The sequence below is a fragment of the Chlorocebus sabaeus genome, chromosome 9 (genome assembly GCF_047675955.1).
Source record: "Chlorocebus sabaeus isolate Y175 chromosome 9, mChlSab1.0.hap1, whole genome shotgun sequence".
NCBI lineage: Eukaryota > Metazoa > Chordata > Mammalia > Primates > Cercopithecidae > Chlorocebus > Chlorocebus sabaeus.
The window spans coordinates 117,570,419-117,585,244 of record NC_132912.1 but is presented as its reverse complement, the minus strand read 5'-3'; the positions used below and the strand labels follow the sequence as shown (position 1 = coordinate 117,585,244).

General features: G+C 37.7%; 1 protein-coding gene and 1 pseudogene across 1 annotated transcript in view; both read right to left on the bottom strand.

Moving 5' to 3' along the window:
* The window catches only part of LOC103216819 (large ribosomal subunit protein eL15-like), a 35,902-nt pseudogene extending 29,929 nt beyond the window's left edge, over nucleotides 1-5,973 (bottom strand).
* Nucleotides 5,974-7,183: 1,210 nt separating this feature from the next.
* The window catches only part of FHIP2A (FHF complex subunit HOOK interacting protein 2A), a 45,160-nt gene continuing 37,517 nt past the window's right edge, over nucleotides 7,184-14,826 (bottom strand). Inside the window, exons 15-17 of the mRNA XM_007964169.3 lie at nucleotides 11,046-11,186; nucleotides 10,579-10,682; nucleotides 7,184-10,478 (exon numbers count right to left, since the gene is read on the bottom strand). Coding sequence (XP_007962360.1) covers nucleotides 10,373-10,478; nucleotides 10,579-10,682; nucleotides 11,046-11,186 — 351 coding nt within the window. The 3' untranslated portion in view covers nucleotides 7,184-10,372. The remainder of the gene's footprint in view (nucleotides 10,479-10,578; nucleotides 10,683-11,045; nucleotides 11,187-14,826) is intronic.

The window sequence follows — 14,826 nt, the reverse complement described above, 5'->3', positions numbered from 1 at the left end:
TATATTTATTGGTGACCTACATTCAGTGAGCTGAGATGAGGGAACTTTCTGGGGTAACGTAGAAAAACTATCCATAGATTTAGGGAGACAGGAATGCAAATTTACATGGGAGCATGAACACCCAGCCATGTCTCCTGATGGGGTGTAGGTGACAATCTCTTCACTGAGATACTAAGAAATAGATTAATGAGGGGAGTACCAGCCTCCCTGGAAAGCTCTGCGGTGGATCCCCTCGCTAGATTGGGGTTAACAGTGGAAGATGCTGCCACTGAGATGGGTCTAGTCAGGAAAATAGCAATTATATAATAGAGATTTCAGCAGAGGGAATTTCATATGGGAGTTGGTTACATCAATGTTGGAAGGCTGAGTGAGGAAAGTGGGTTATTCACTGAGGTCATCCAGAAATAATAACCCAGGAGGCAGCTACCACCACTGGACTGACAAAGCAAAGGGAAGAGGCTGGGGTTGCAGAGCTAGAAGCTTAGGGCCAGGACCCTAGAAATGTAGAACTCTGGTCTCTGAGAGGGGGCCTGCCATGCTGCTGTTGCTGCATTTGAGACCAGAGGAGGCTGGTTCTAGGAGGGTTTAAAGAATACAAAGCCTAGCCAGGCTCAGTGGCATGATCCTGTAGTCCCAGCTACTGAAGAGACCGAGGCAGGAAGCTTGCTTGAGCCCAGGAGTTCAACGTTGCCGTGTGCTATGATTGTTCCACTGCACTCCAGCCTGGGCAACATAGCAAGAGAGACCCAGTTTAAAATGTGTGTATATATAATTACAGTATATATATTACATATTTGAAAACATATATTTGTATATACAAATAAAAAATATATATATATGTATGTGTGTATATATATGTGGAGGCTAAAATCAATTTCTCCATTGCTGAGGTGATACAGATAGGAAAAATAACCTCAAAGGAAGGAAGTTCCTTCTTCCTCCTCCTGTTCCCCTTGTCTGGAGCCTCTTATTAACAAAATGTAATAGAAAGCGAGTTAGTAAAGGAGAAATCTAGTTTGCAGCATCCTAGCCTAGCAACACGAAGTAGTACACAGAGGAGTGGATTTGGAACAGAAGGACAAGAGCTTAGTAAGCCCCACCGAACTTGCCTTATCCCTGGTACTTTAAAAAGCAAATCTTTCCAAGACGGGGACTTTATTGAAATCCCCTCTCCTCATCAGAGCCCTACAAGATTTAGTGAATATCTGTTGAACATTACGTATGATGTTACTGTAGCCTTGCAACAATACAATACATTTTGGACCTCAGACCTCAACATTTATGAAACCAGCACTCAATTATAGTGTTTTATGTGTCTAGCTGGAAAGTTTTTTCCACTCCAAGCAGGATCATTTAGGAAAGTCCTGTCGAGAGAGTAGAGCCTGCCTTTGGATGAGTGGAGTAGCCTCTTACTGTCAGTGGTTTGAAGCATAGAGGTACTGAGGGCAGCTTAACTGCTCCTGTAAATTTTATATATATATAATTTTAAATATATGTATATATATATAAAATTTAAAATCATTGTTAAGAGGCAGGGATCAGCTTCCATGGTGATGTGAGGATTAGAGTTCGCAAGTCTAAAAATAACACAGGAATCAGTAGAAAAATTCAGCATTTGTGCCTATCCAACATCTTTCTTAACCTAATAAGGTTGACAGTCAGCATCTCTGTTAGAGGAAGTTAATGGTATTAGTTGAATGATTGATTACACAGATCACTGCAGGAAGGGCCAAAACACAATGGTCTTATATCAGAGTATAGCAATGGCAGGCTGTACAATGAGGACAAAGAAATTTTAATAATGACCTTAAAATGGCGTTGATATTAAAATGCTCAGCCCAGAATTATCTATGTCAAATTAATTACACTTCCCTAGTCTTTTCCTTTCCATTGAAATAAAAATGATAATGAGCAACACTACTTCGCAAGATGTATATCAGCGATTTCTGAGTAATTTCTTTGAAATACTCAGCTCAATGAATATAAATTATATTATATGCCATGCATGAAAAGACTCCAACCATTAAGAACTGTGCAAAATTATTTTTATTTCAATGTCAAATTCCAAAGAAAAACACCCAGAAATTGCTATGCATATTTGCATTTATAGCTTTTATTATTTTTAGGATGTGGTTTTGAACCCAAATTCCAATGAGTCACATGTACTCTTGCCAACAGTATTTTCAGGGAAAGGCTTACTTGAAGCTGCATGACATTGGATCATTTTATGGAAAATGTAAGTCTTTATGAAATGGAACCTGTTTGTTGTCAAGGAGTCCAAGCTACATTACTAGTGAGTAATATTTTATTTTAAAAGTAGATGTTTTCTTCTCAACTCCATTTCTGTGGGAGCCCAACACCAATGCAGCTTAAGAAAATGATGGTCTATTTTCTAATCATTTCTAAAATACAATGGAAATAAAGCTCATAGGACAAAGAATTGAAGCAGCCCACAAAGAATATAGAACCATCAATGCTCTGTGACTTGCTACATTGTTGATAAGAACAACAGGATAAAGAGATTTAAGTAGAAGAACATACTTTAAACATGGAAGAATAATGTTTAAGGAACAGCTAATTTGTTTCTCCTCTAGAAGGCTCCAGTACATGGCTCTCTAGGGAAATCTAATCAATTAAAACCCTCCATGCTATTCTACTTGTGAGTGGAATAAGGAATACATTTCTCGTGTTATTATATAAATGAATCTCATCTTCAGGGATTTGAAATATAGCTTTATCCAGAGTATAGTGAATTTGTGTGTCATCTCATCTTTCTGCATTATAGTAAAATTGATTTTATGATTCTTTGCTCATAAATCACAGGCCTGAGGCAATAACAGCCTTGGAGATGCTTTTGCTTGTCTTGCCTAATCTCACAGGCTGGGTGTGTCTCTTGTTCTTTTTTCAACCACATCTAGCTCTTCGGCTTGCAATTATGGTTATAGTTCTCAGCCTTGAAAAAGAGTGGTTGTCAGACCCAGGTCATGTTCCTGGCTTGTCTGGATCCTCTAAACTGAATACCATCCTGGACACCTTTAGCACATCATTGGAAGAAATTAATAGTGTGATCACCATGCAAATGAATGCACATCACAACATGGGTACCATTATCAACTTACAGCTACAAAAATCAAAGGATATCTTCCCTTTCCCCTTACTCTCCCCTCTGATATAAGAGCAAAGTGACCCACGGTGGTATTTAGATTTCTGGCAGTCTGCTAGGGGGTTTACCTTCGTGTAAAGATGTGGTTCTTCAATTGAGAGAAGTATGCAGTATTACCTAGTATTTTAAAAATATATATATTCCCCCTACTTTTTTTTAAAGACTCCCTGTCAGTTCCTCAATATACTGATTAGCCCAACTAGAGCAGTGGTCTCCAGCCTCTTTGGCACCAGGGACTGGTTTCATGAAAAACAATTTTTGCACGGACTTGGGGATGATTTTGGGATGCAACTATTCCACATGAGATCCATCAGGCATTAGTTAGATTCTCATAAGGAGCGCACAACCTAGATCCCCGCATGTAAGTTCACAGTAGGGTTAGTGCTCCTACGAGAATCGAATGTTGCTGCTGATCTGACAGGAGGCGGAGCTCAGGTGGTCGCCTGCCGCTCACGTCCTGCTATGCTGCCCAGTTCCCAACCGGTCACGGACTGGTACTGGTCTGTGGCCCGGGAGCTGGGGGACCCCTGAACTAGAGGGAAGAGGAAGGTCATAATATAAAATCATAAGCCTGAGCAATATAGTGAGACCCTATCTCTACAAAAATAAAAATAGCTGGCCACGGTGGTGTCTGCCTGTAATCCCAACTACTCAGGAGGCTGAGGCAGGATTGCTTGAGTTGAGGCTGCAGTGAGCTGATTGTGCCACTGCACTCCAGCCTGGGTGACAGAGCAAGACCCTGTCTCAAATAAATAAATAAATAAATAAAGCAAACTGAATTTTAACTCCTTTGACTCATACTTGGGAAATCAGGTAATTCCTTGACGCTACCTCAAGAAGACTGGGCATGAAGGAAGCAGGAGTCTCTTGATCTTGCTCCCTGGTAGCAGTGAGCTCTGGCCTGTCCACCTGCCTTCTAGCCTGACTCCAGGCTTAGATGTCAGGAATGGGTGGGAGTTGCGGGATGATAACCCAGTGGAGGTCTACACATCCTTTCTCTCTATGCATGTCTGGCACGTGGCTTCTGAATTCATTTCCACTGTCTCCATCAGCTTAGGCTGGTTCTCTCTTAATTGGATATGCAAACTGCTTTGTGCCCCAAACCAGGAGAGAATAAAGAATGCTGTCAAAAGAGCGCTGAGTTAAAAGTAAGGAGAAAGGCTTGGTTCTACAAATGCTTTAGCTGAACCAAATCTTACCCCTAATCTTTGGGTCATTTTAAAAGTCCAGTTTAATCTTTCGATTTTAGTATTTCAGTTGACTATATGCCTTCTTGCTATACAATAGTTCTAGAGAGAGATCACAAATCACAAGCTAAGTGCTATTCATCAGCTGAGAAAATATGGGCCCAAAGCACGGTTCTTTGGGCTAGCGCTTTATACCAACATCAGAATGAAGTGAAAGGCAACAGTTAAGCATGGCAAATACAGTAGGATGCAGAAGTTTCTTGCCAGGTTGGCTCTTGTGATTATAACCCTTTTTTTTTTTGAGATGGAGTCTCACTCTCTTGCCCAGGCTGGAGTGCAGTGGTGTGATCTCTGCTCACTGCAACCTCCGCCTCCCTGGTTCAAACGATTCTCCTGCCTCAGCCTCCAGAGCAGCTGGGATTACAGGCATGCGTCACCATGCCTGGCTAATTTTTGTAGTTTTAGTAGAGATGGGGTTTCACCATGTTGGCCAGGCTGGTTTCAAACTCCTGACCTCAAGTAATCCGCCCATCTCAGCCTCCCAAAGTGCTAGGATTACAGGTGTGAGCTACTGCGCCTGGCATCTGTTCTGGTTATAACTTCTGAGAATATCTTGCATATCTCAAAGATAAGACTATAACCCAAAAGTAAGAATAATACATATATAACATACTTAAAAGTAAGAATATTCAGGCAAGGCCTGAGTTTCAGATTTTCCTGTTTAGATGATTTGCCATTTTACTTCCTTTCCCTGGCGCTCACAACACTTGGGTCTTGTTTCTCTAACAGGGTTCACCAGTGTGCCCTGTAATTTATTTTTGTAAACACCACACCAGGACCGTTACTTTTTTAAGCCTGAAATCATTTTTTGTTTTCCTAGAACCGTAATACCTGGTTCATAGAAAGTTCTTGAGAAATATGTGTTAAATAAACAAAATTCTTGTTTGGTTTGTGGATGTCCTATTTCTGATACATTTTTAGAAATGATATAACAGAGAAATTTCTAATGCCCACAATAGTCAAATCAGTAAGAGCAGTGAGTGTGAATGAAACAGGCTTAGACGGGTCTCCCTGAGGCGGGTAGTGGGGCATATTACCAAATAAAGTTAAGAACTGATTTTCTGGAATCAACCCAAATGCTCATCAATGATAGACTGGATGAAGAAAATGTGGTGTATATACACCATGGAATACTACACAGTCATAAAAAGGAATGAGATCATGTCCTTTGCAGGGACATGGATAGAGCTGGAGGCCATTATCCTCAACGAACTAACAAAGGAACAGAAAACCAAACACCGCATGTTCTCTTTTATAAGTGGGAGCTGAACAATGAAAGCACGTGGACATAAGGAGAGAAACAACACACGCTGGGGCTTGTGGGAGAGCATCAGGAAAAATAGCTAACGCACATGGGACTTAATACCTGGGTGATGGGTTGATAGGTGCAGCAAACGACCATGGCACACGTTTACCTATATAACTAACCTGCACATCCTGCATATGTATCCCAGAACATAAATTTAAAAACAACAACAACAAAACACAAAAAGACCGACCTTCTGCAAGGTAGTCCAGAGGTAACAACTTTATTGCCATAAGAACAACTAAAACATACTCCATTTCTTCTGCATCATTCAGCATTAAACAAACTCAGATGCAGTGTTTCTGCCTGCTCATATATATATATATTATATATATATGGTTTTTTTTGGAAAAGAGGTATAGATTTTACTTGAGAGTTAGTCCAGCAAAACTTCAACTTTTACAGTTTTATGTTAATTCCTTAAATTCTCTTGGGATTACTCATTTTCCAGCTAAAACACTGCTAAATTCTTAACAGTTTGAAGCAGGTTTTGGACTGGGGATCCAATTATGCATTCCCAAAACGCAGTTTTCTTTTGAAGTAGCTCAGGGCAAGGAGGGTGATTTCAACTCTTCAATGTCTAAACCTTGCCTCTTCCATCCTTTCAACCTATCTTATTTCCGTCTAAAGAGATTTTAAAAAGAATCTTCGGGTAGTTGGGATTAATCACTGGATTCTTCTCTTTCTGGCTGTGCTGTGTATTACATGTTTCTTTGTTTCCAATTCAGAAACTCTGGCAAATACTCAAGTGAACAGAGTAAGTCTAGAGTCTGTCAGCTAAAAAGAAAAGTTTTTATATGTGTTAGAAAAATACTAAGAAATAATGCTTAGAATAAATTGTTTCTCTGGGTCGTGCATGGTGGCTCACACCTGTAATCCCAGCACTTTGGGAGGCTGAGGCAGGTGGATCACCTGAGGTCAGAGGTTCAAGACCAGCCTGATCAACATGGTTGAACTCCGTCTCTACTAAAAATACAAAAATTAGCTGGACATGGTGGCAGGCACCTGTAATCCCAGCTACTCAGGAGGCTGGGGCAGGAGAATCACTTGAACCCAGGGGACGGAGGTTGCCGTGGGCTGAGATCGTGCCATTGCATTCCAGCCTGGGGAACGGAGCAAGGCTCTCAAAAAAAAAAAAAAAAAAAGAAAAAGAAAAAAAGAAAAAAAAAAATTGTTTTTCTGAGACGTGCATAACATTCCTTCCTTTTGTGCAGTGATTATTAAGAAGGGAGGTGGAGGAAATATATGAGGTTTACTATGAGGTTTACCTGGGGGAATTTTTCAAGCTACACATCTCTCCTCCACAAATAGATACATTGCTTTTTGTTCTCTCCCTAGAATACTATAGAGACCCACTGATTGTGGTGTGCCATATCTGTGTGTTGGGGGTGCAAAAAGTTAAGACTTGCTTGAGATTTATCATTGGATAAAATGTTCCCAAGTAGAATTTTACAAAAACATAAGACATTTTGTTTAAATTAATTATTTATTTTTTAGATCATCCCTCTTAGTCCTGCATGCACTGTTAGCACAAAAAGTTGAACTTGATCACAACTTCCTTTGAAGAGAGAGTAGGTACACAATGACCATCTGAAGAGTTTCTCCACGGATGGACCAAGAATTCCAGACGTTGGTAACACTGTCAGTAACCTACACAACGTTCGATACAAAAAATTTACTAAATATCCTGTTTAATGTAAACAAGGCAGGAGGCAAAACAGAGTATTACAGTAACACTATTTTACAGGGCCCAGAAATGTGATTATCTACCATGTTTTAACACATAAAGTGTCACAATGACATGCACATTTGATTTACTATGCAACCCAAAATATAATTACCATATAATGTGGTTTTAGCACTTCACTGTAACTTTTTCTGTCAATACTGATGAACTTCATAATTAAATGGTAATTGTATATTAATGCAATAATTTATGGAAACATTACCATGAATTTATGAAGTAATTCCATAATTTGTGCCCTGTAAAATTAAGTGTAACAATGTTTACACTAGCAACAGTGTAAGCGAGCTAAGAATTTTGGTCCTTAGATATACACATATATACATATGTACACACACGATAATGTACAATTAAACCAAAAAGCTATGAATCCACTCACAGCTTCCATATTGCACAAACAGATACATTATGAGAAAGTTACATAGTTATAAGGTGAGTACTATATGGCAATAGGCTAAGACAAATCTGAGTTAAATCAAGTAAAGAATGTGGCTCATAACTAAAAACAAACCCAAAGACTATACTGTTAGAAAGTTTTAAAAAATGTGCGTACTTATTGATACAAATGTGAAGCAAGGCTGAAATTCACTTTGGAACTTGCTATGGCAATCAATTGTTACGACCGTGCTTTCCACTCAACATAGTGCATTTTAGTCACTGTTTTTGCGAGTACTGAGTAACAAATATTCAGCTGTCAACAGACTGTTTAAGAAAGACTAGTGATGCAGTGCAACGTTTCACTAACAAATTGAACTCACTGTGAGAGCTTGTACTGGCTCTAGCTCTGAACTAAATGTAAAAGAAAAAAAGAAGGGAAGAAAAACAGAAACTTAGACGAGAAACAAATGAAATCTTAAGCCTTAGCTGATTACAAATTAAAGTCATTACAATAACTTAGGAAAATTATATTTTCAGAAGCAGCATACACATACACACATACAAGAGTTAAAGCTTTTCTGAGCTTGGTTTCATGGAGTAATTATAAGGTCCCATAGTGAAATCAAGGATAAAAGAGTATTTGGTTTCAGAGGTAATATCATTGCTACTACACCTATTGAGCACTATGAACACTATGAAAACATTAAGAAATATCTAATATCTCTTAATGCCTTAGTTTAAATACTTGTACGTCGAAGTAGACTGTTACTACATCTAGAAATGGAAATGTCGAAGTGTTCCCTGTATGAAGTGATTAAAAAAATACAGCAAACTGAATAATGCCTTCACATCATTCAAAATGATTTAAAGACATTCATGCACAAAATAACTATCTCCCACTTTTGTTTTTTGTTTTACTTAATAAATTTCTTAGAATAAGCTAACAAAGATTTGCATGAAATTGGAGGTTTAGTCTTTTTGTTTTTTTAACAGTGGTAAGCATTCTAGAGCTGAGGCTATTCATAATCTTTTGATACTGTTCTTAATAAATAGCAAAAACAAACTATGAAATAAACCAGAAAAGCTAATACAACAAAATGAGCAGACAGGTGTAAAACAAGCCTCTACGCACATGCCACGTAATGCATATATACAAACATGCTACATCAAATAACTTCCTAGAGGGGGTAGTGAGAGTTCCCTTCAAGCTGGAGCCTTTGATAGCCTATTCCCCCAAATATCAGTAAATGAAAAGATAAAGAGGAAAGTGCTGCTGCTTAACATGTCAGATAAAAACAAACAATAGCTTAAAAACAGTATTTGAGTGATCAGCATCACTTAAAGGAAAAATAGAAAGCGGACTAGCAAACACGATTTTGTCCATCGAGTACAAGCATGCTGTGCCCAGCACAGCTTTGCTGAACTACAGGTTCCTACATGTATACCCATTCACATACATACCCAATTTCCCCAAATCCTTTAACATGTAAACAGGACGTTTAAAAGTCTGTTTTCTTTAATCTCTTTAGAATCATTTAAAACAAAAGACCAAACAAACTAGAAAAAAATGTAAACATCGAGGAGCCACTGGCATTTTGATTGCTGCCAAGGGTTATCAGTCAGTTCCTCACCTAGACACCACCATGCGTTTCAGTAAGAAAATCAAATTATAAAGCAATTTTATAAAGCAATTTTCTGAGAGGGAGAGAGGGGGGAAAAAGGTTCTCGACCCAGTACATCTTACTTAGTTTTAAAAAAAAAATACAGTTTTAGCAGACACTACCAATGGTGAGCATAAATTCAACATTGCTGCGAAAATGACACAGTTTAAATCAAATGGGACCCATACATGAAGAAAATCACTAACATGGCTATGTGCACAAGAGTAAAAGAACATTTCTTTAAAAATAGAGATATATTGATCAAGAATTTATCATATTAAATTGTTATTCTTAAAAAAGCTGAAGAAAGTTAATGGTGCTCTACACATTTTTATCTCCTATAATTAATTCATTCAATGGTTTCTGAATTGTATTTTTTCTCATTTACAGTTTTTTTCATATTTTGTTTGATAAGAATTCTGACCTTAAAAAGTTATAAAATTAGTGATTTTTTTTGCCACTTATTAATCCAAAATAATATAAGCATTTGAGTCCCAGAGAATGTCAAAATGCCTTGCTACCTAAAAGGATATTAATATAACGAATATCATCAAAGTCATGACATCGGAAATATTGCAGCTTTTCAAACACAGTCATTAGAAATGCTTATTTCCTGAAGTTCCTTTGATTGTATCCTGGATTCGACAATGTGCAATTTTATAATAGAACCATTATGATAAAGCCAATGAAAACAACATTATACAACATTTTACCAAGAATGTCCACTTAATAGGTTCTTAATGGTTCTGTCCAGTTTAGAGCAATACTTCGTTTAAAAAGGCTTTTTATCCTCTTGTGGCTGGGTGGAGCTGAGTCTTTTTTGATGAAATGTACACAGTAGTTCTGTTCCCCTAGTTACTTGAAAGATGTTATTTATGGTGTGGAGGAAGCGTGATATTTCACAAATGCAATTGCCGCCAGCTCCTTACAGAACTCTTCTAACACAATCACACCCTCTAGCAGTGTGATGTGGTCAATACTGGTAAGGGAAAAACAGACAATAAATCAACTCAATATATCAGCAGATCATTAAGTTCACTGAACTTTTTGGATTAAAAAAATGTAAAACATGAACTTACAGAGGGCCTTCAGGTTCCAAACCAAGTAATCGCTTTCTGACTAACAGAAGCTTGGGAGTAAAGTCTTGAATACGCTGGATTCGAAGCATAAGGTCTCCAACAACCTGCATCACAGAGGCAAGGCACTTCAGTTCCCGAAATCAGCTACATAGACCACCTCAGGATTTTAGAAAAAATCTTCATTCCCATCATTTAATAAAGAATGTAAACTTTCACTACTCATATAATCATCTTTAACCAAGGACTCATACCTAATTCTTTAAAATAAAAGTTACATATTATTAAGATAATTTAAAAAATTATTTTATAATTATATATAAGTATATATAATGTATATATGTATAACAATTACTTTGAAGCAGTAGATATATTTTTCATTATGTGACACTAACTGCATACAATGATGTTAACATATTAATTGCACAGACTTATTAATCCTAGGGAATATAACAGAACTAGTAACTCACCCTGACAATTACAGAGAAGAGAGATCTACAGCCAGGAGCGAGGTTCACGTAAGGATCCAAAAGGTACTCGTGGATGTGTGGATGAGGGAAGAGAGAAAGTCTAGATAACACCGAGGTTACTTGTAAGTTTACATCATATGGCTATGGAGAGGTAAAAAACAGAAAGACATTTAATAATAATGTATACCTGTGCACTTAATTTACTATTTCAATTTGTCCTTTTAAGAAAGGAGAATCTGGTCAGGTGCGGTGGCTCACACCTGTAATCCCAGTATTTTGGGAAGCTGAGGTGGGCAGATCACCTGAGGTTGGGAGTTCGATACCAGCCTGACCAACGTGGAGAAACCCCGTCTCCATTAAAAATACAAAAGTAGCTGGGTGTGGTGGCACATGCCTGTAATCCCAGCTACTTGGGAGGCTGAGGCAGGAGCATTGCTTGAACCTGGGAGGTGGAGGTTGCGGTGAGCCGAGATCACGCCATTGTACTCCAGCCTGGGCAACAAGAGCGAAACTCTGTCTCAAAAAAAAAAAAAAAAAAAAAAAAGAAGGGAGAATCCACCATCTTCCTTCTTGCTTTGCATGATTTTCTGCAATGAAAATATCTACAACTAAACTAGCTCTCACATCTCAAATTACATACATCATAGTCCTAAAACTTTTTAAAAAAGATTTAAAAAGCATATAAACATATAAAGGCAAATAAGTGACATAGTCAGAATGTTTATTATATGCAGGTTGATTCAATTAATGAAATTGTTCAAGGGGTCATGAAAAAGCACCAGTGTATCATATATAATATTAATTACAGAGGACCCATTGAGCATAAGACCAAAAACCAAGAAGGGAAGGTATTACACATTTTTAAATACAGTAATTTCAGAAGTGATATTCCTCACCTCAGATTATTCAACTACAGGCAATTTCCAAAAACACATAGACAGTAAAATAAAGTCAAATCACAGAACCTTGTCACCAGAATGAAAGTACTTGGGGATAGAACTGATGACGACCCTATGCCTCAAAGTGAATGAGAAGGTTCAAAACGCTGATTACAGAGAGTGATCATCTCATTTCTTGCATGAGTATTAACTTTCCCCAACCAAACAACTGTGTATCTGTGTACATGCTTCACACTTGTTTTGTATGAAATATTGTGATTTGACTTGAATTCTAGTTGTCTGTTTATTCTTCACGGAAAGGGGCTTTGCAGAGTTACGTCAACATCAAAGCAAAAGGCACACTACACAAAGAGTTGCTACTACTTGCTCAGAACTTTCAACAGAAACTTCTCACCCCTTCCAGTTTGCTTCTTCTAAGCAGCCAAAGGAAACAAATTGGCTGCAACAAAACTAACCACAGTGAGGAGACTGCAGAGATGCTGCAGCACAGTGGAGGGAACAGGGAGTCAGGACCAAGTGCAGCATCAGCTAGCACAGCGGAATGTTTTACTCTCAGCCACTGAACAACCTGCAAAGCCTTGATCACAGTGAATAGCAATGACGAAGTCAATCTCTGGCATTCAGTGGAGAATGCTCGCGCGCGTGCCTGTTCCACTACAGACTTCGGCATTTTACTATCTTTTGAAAATCACCACAGCTACAGACGCTACGATGTACATGTTTTGTCACATAAACAAACACGCTCAAGTCCTATGCGGTAAGGCCCATTTTAGTCTTTCTAACTTACTACTAGATTCATGAACGTGGATTTTTTTAAAGAACAAAAACTGCTCCAAGTCATTTTTTTTTTTTTCCAAAACCTAGTGATAAGCAAGGTAATTGAAAGGAAATATGTATTCCCAGTACAGGATAGTTTAAGAGCAAATTCTCCTACTTGGTAATACTTGGGGGCTTTTGGGTATTTTTTATTAATGTACCATAATTGTACCTATTTTGGGGGTCCATGTGATATTTTGATACATTTCACAATGTGTGATATGTAATGACCAAATTAGGGTAACGGGGACATCCATCACCTCCAGCATTTATCTTTTCTTTGTGTTGGGAACACCATAGTTCTCTTCTAGCTCCTTTGAAATATACAATAAGTTTTTGTTAACTAATTTCCTAGAACTTATTCTTTCTAACTGTATTTTTGTACTCATTAACCAACTTCTCTCCATTCCTCCTCCCTTGATAATATTTGCAACAGAATAGCCTTCTCTGAGACTCAACTCATAATAAACAATGAATTCACATTAAATTGTATTTTAGGTATGAAGGAATCATTTACAAAAAATAATTTAAAATAATGCATTTAGTAGAAAAAATTTAAAATATGACTTAAGTCCAGAATTGTACATGACTCTTCACTGCAGGTAGCTAAGATTTTTAGGTCACTAAATTTTGCCATCTGCAGTTGCTTAAATAAATAAATCAATACAATTTGGCTTTAAACAAATATATTACTATTTAGACTTTATATTTTTTCTGTGTGGTGTTACTTTGGTTTGTAGTTTATTTTAACATAAATCTAGGTCATAAGTTGCTTAAGAAATGTAAGGCTGACACAGACTTCTTAATGTAGTAAAAATGAAAATAAATTTCAACAAGATAAATTTGTTTCACTGTACTCTGAAATGGTCTCTACTTCCTATTGGTAATAACTTTAAAACAAGCTGGCCTTTTTGGAGGTTGTTGGTAGTTAAGTGTTTATATCTATTATTTGAGGGCCCTTTATTTTATACTTTATACAGCATTTACCTGAAAGGAAAGCAAGCCAGATTTCTCTGACATGCCAAATAGACTCGTCCCATGTGTTTGGACTGAACTCAAATTCTGAGATAATAAACTGTGAGTTAAAAAAGTAATATCAACTTCACTTTAACAATCAGAAAATGTGACAAGTAGCTAAGTTACTTGATCAAATTCAAACTCATCACGCTCAGGGCAGGGACAAGATCTGGCCTCCTTACAATGTTCCCAGTGTTCTTTACATTCTGCTATGGACTTTAGTATTTTAATATCTTTTTAAAATCACAACCATTACAACCAATAGTAAATGTTTGTATTATGATTTTTTTAAAATTAGCATTGTGTTAACACAATAGTGTTATGAATACTTGATACCGTAACTTCTCAATTATGCATGAAGACTTTAGCCACTTTCCAAATTATTCATTAAATTTTTAATCTCAGTCAGGTTACTTAGACCCTATTAGGAATATATACTAAGAAAATGCCCTGCGAAGAGGAAAACAAAAGAAAAAGAAAAAAGAAGAAAGAAGGCGGCCAGGCGTGGTGGTTCACGCCTGTAATCCCAGGACTTTGGGAGGCCGAGGCGGGTGGATCACCTGAGCTCAGGAGTTTGAGACCAGCCTGACCAATATGGTGAAACCGCGTCTCTATTAAAAATACAAAAATTAGCCAGGCATGGTGGCGTGCGCCTGTGATCCCCGCTACTTGGGAGCTGAGACAGGAGAATCGCTTGAGCCCGGGAGGAAGAGGTGGCAATGAGCCAAGATCACACCACTGCACTCCAGCCTGGGTGACAGAGCGAGACTCGGTCACAAAAAAAAAAAAAAAAAAAAAAAAAAAGAAGAAATAGAGAAAGAAAAAAAAGAAACTACAAGCAAGCATCACTCTCAGCAAAAATGTTTAGGAAAGAAAGAAAATGAAACTAGGCCAAAAATGCTTAACTTCCTCTTCCTAGGACTCGTGTTTCGTCTCTGAGATCAGACTATACCATGTTCTTACCAAAAAGGCTTTGAAAAATCAAGGGTTTTTTCGTTTTTTATTTCGTTTTAGAGACGGGGTCTCACTATGTTGCCTAGCCTAGTGTG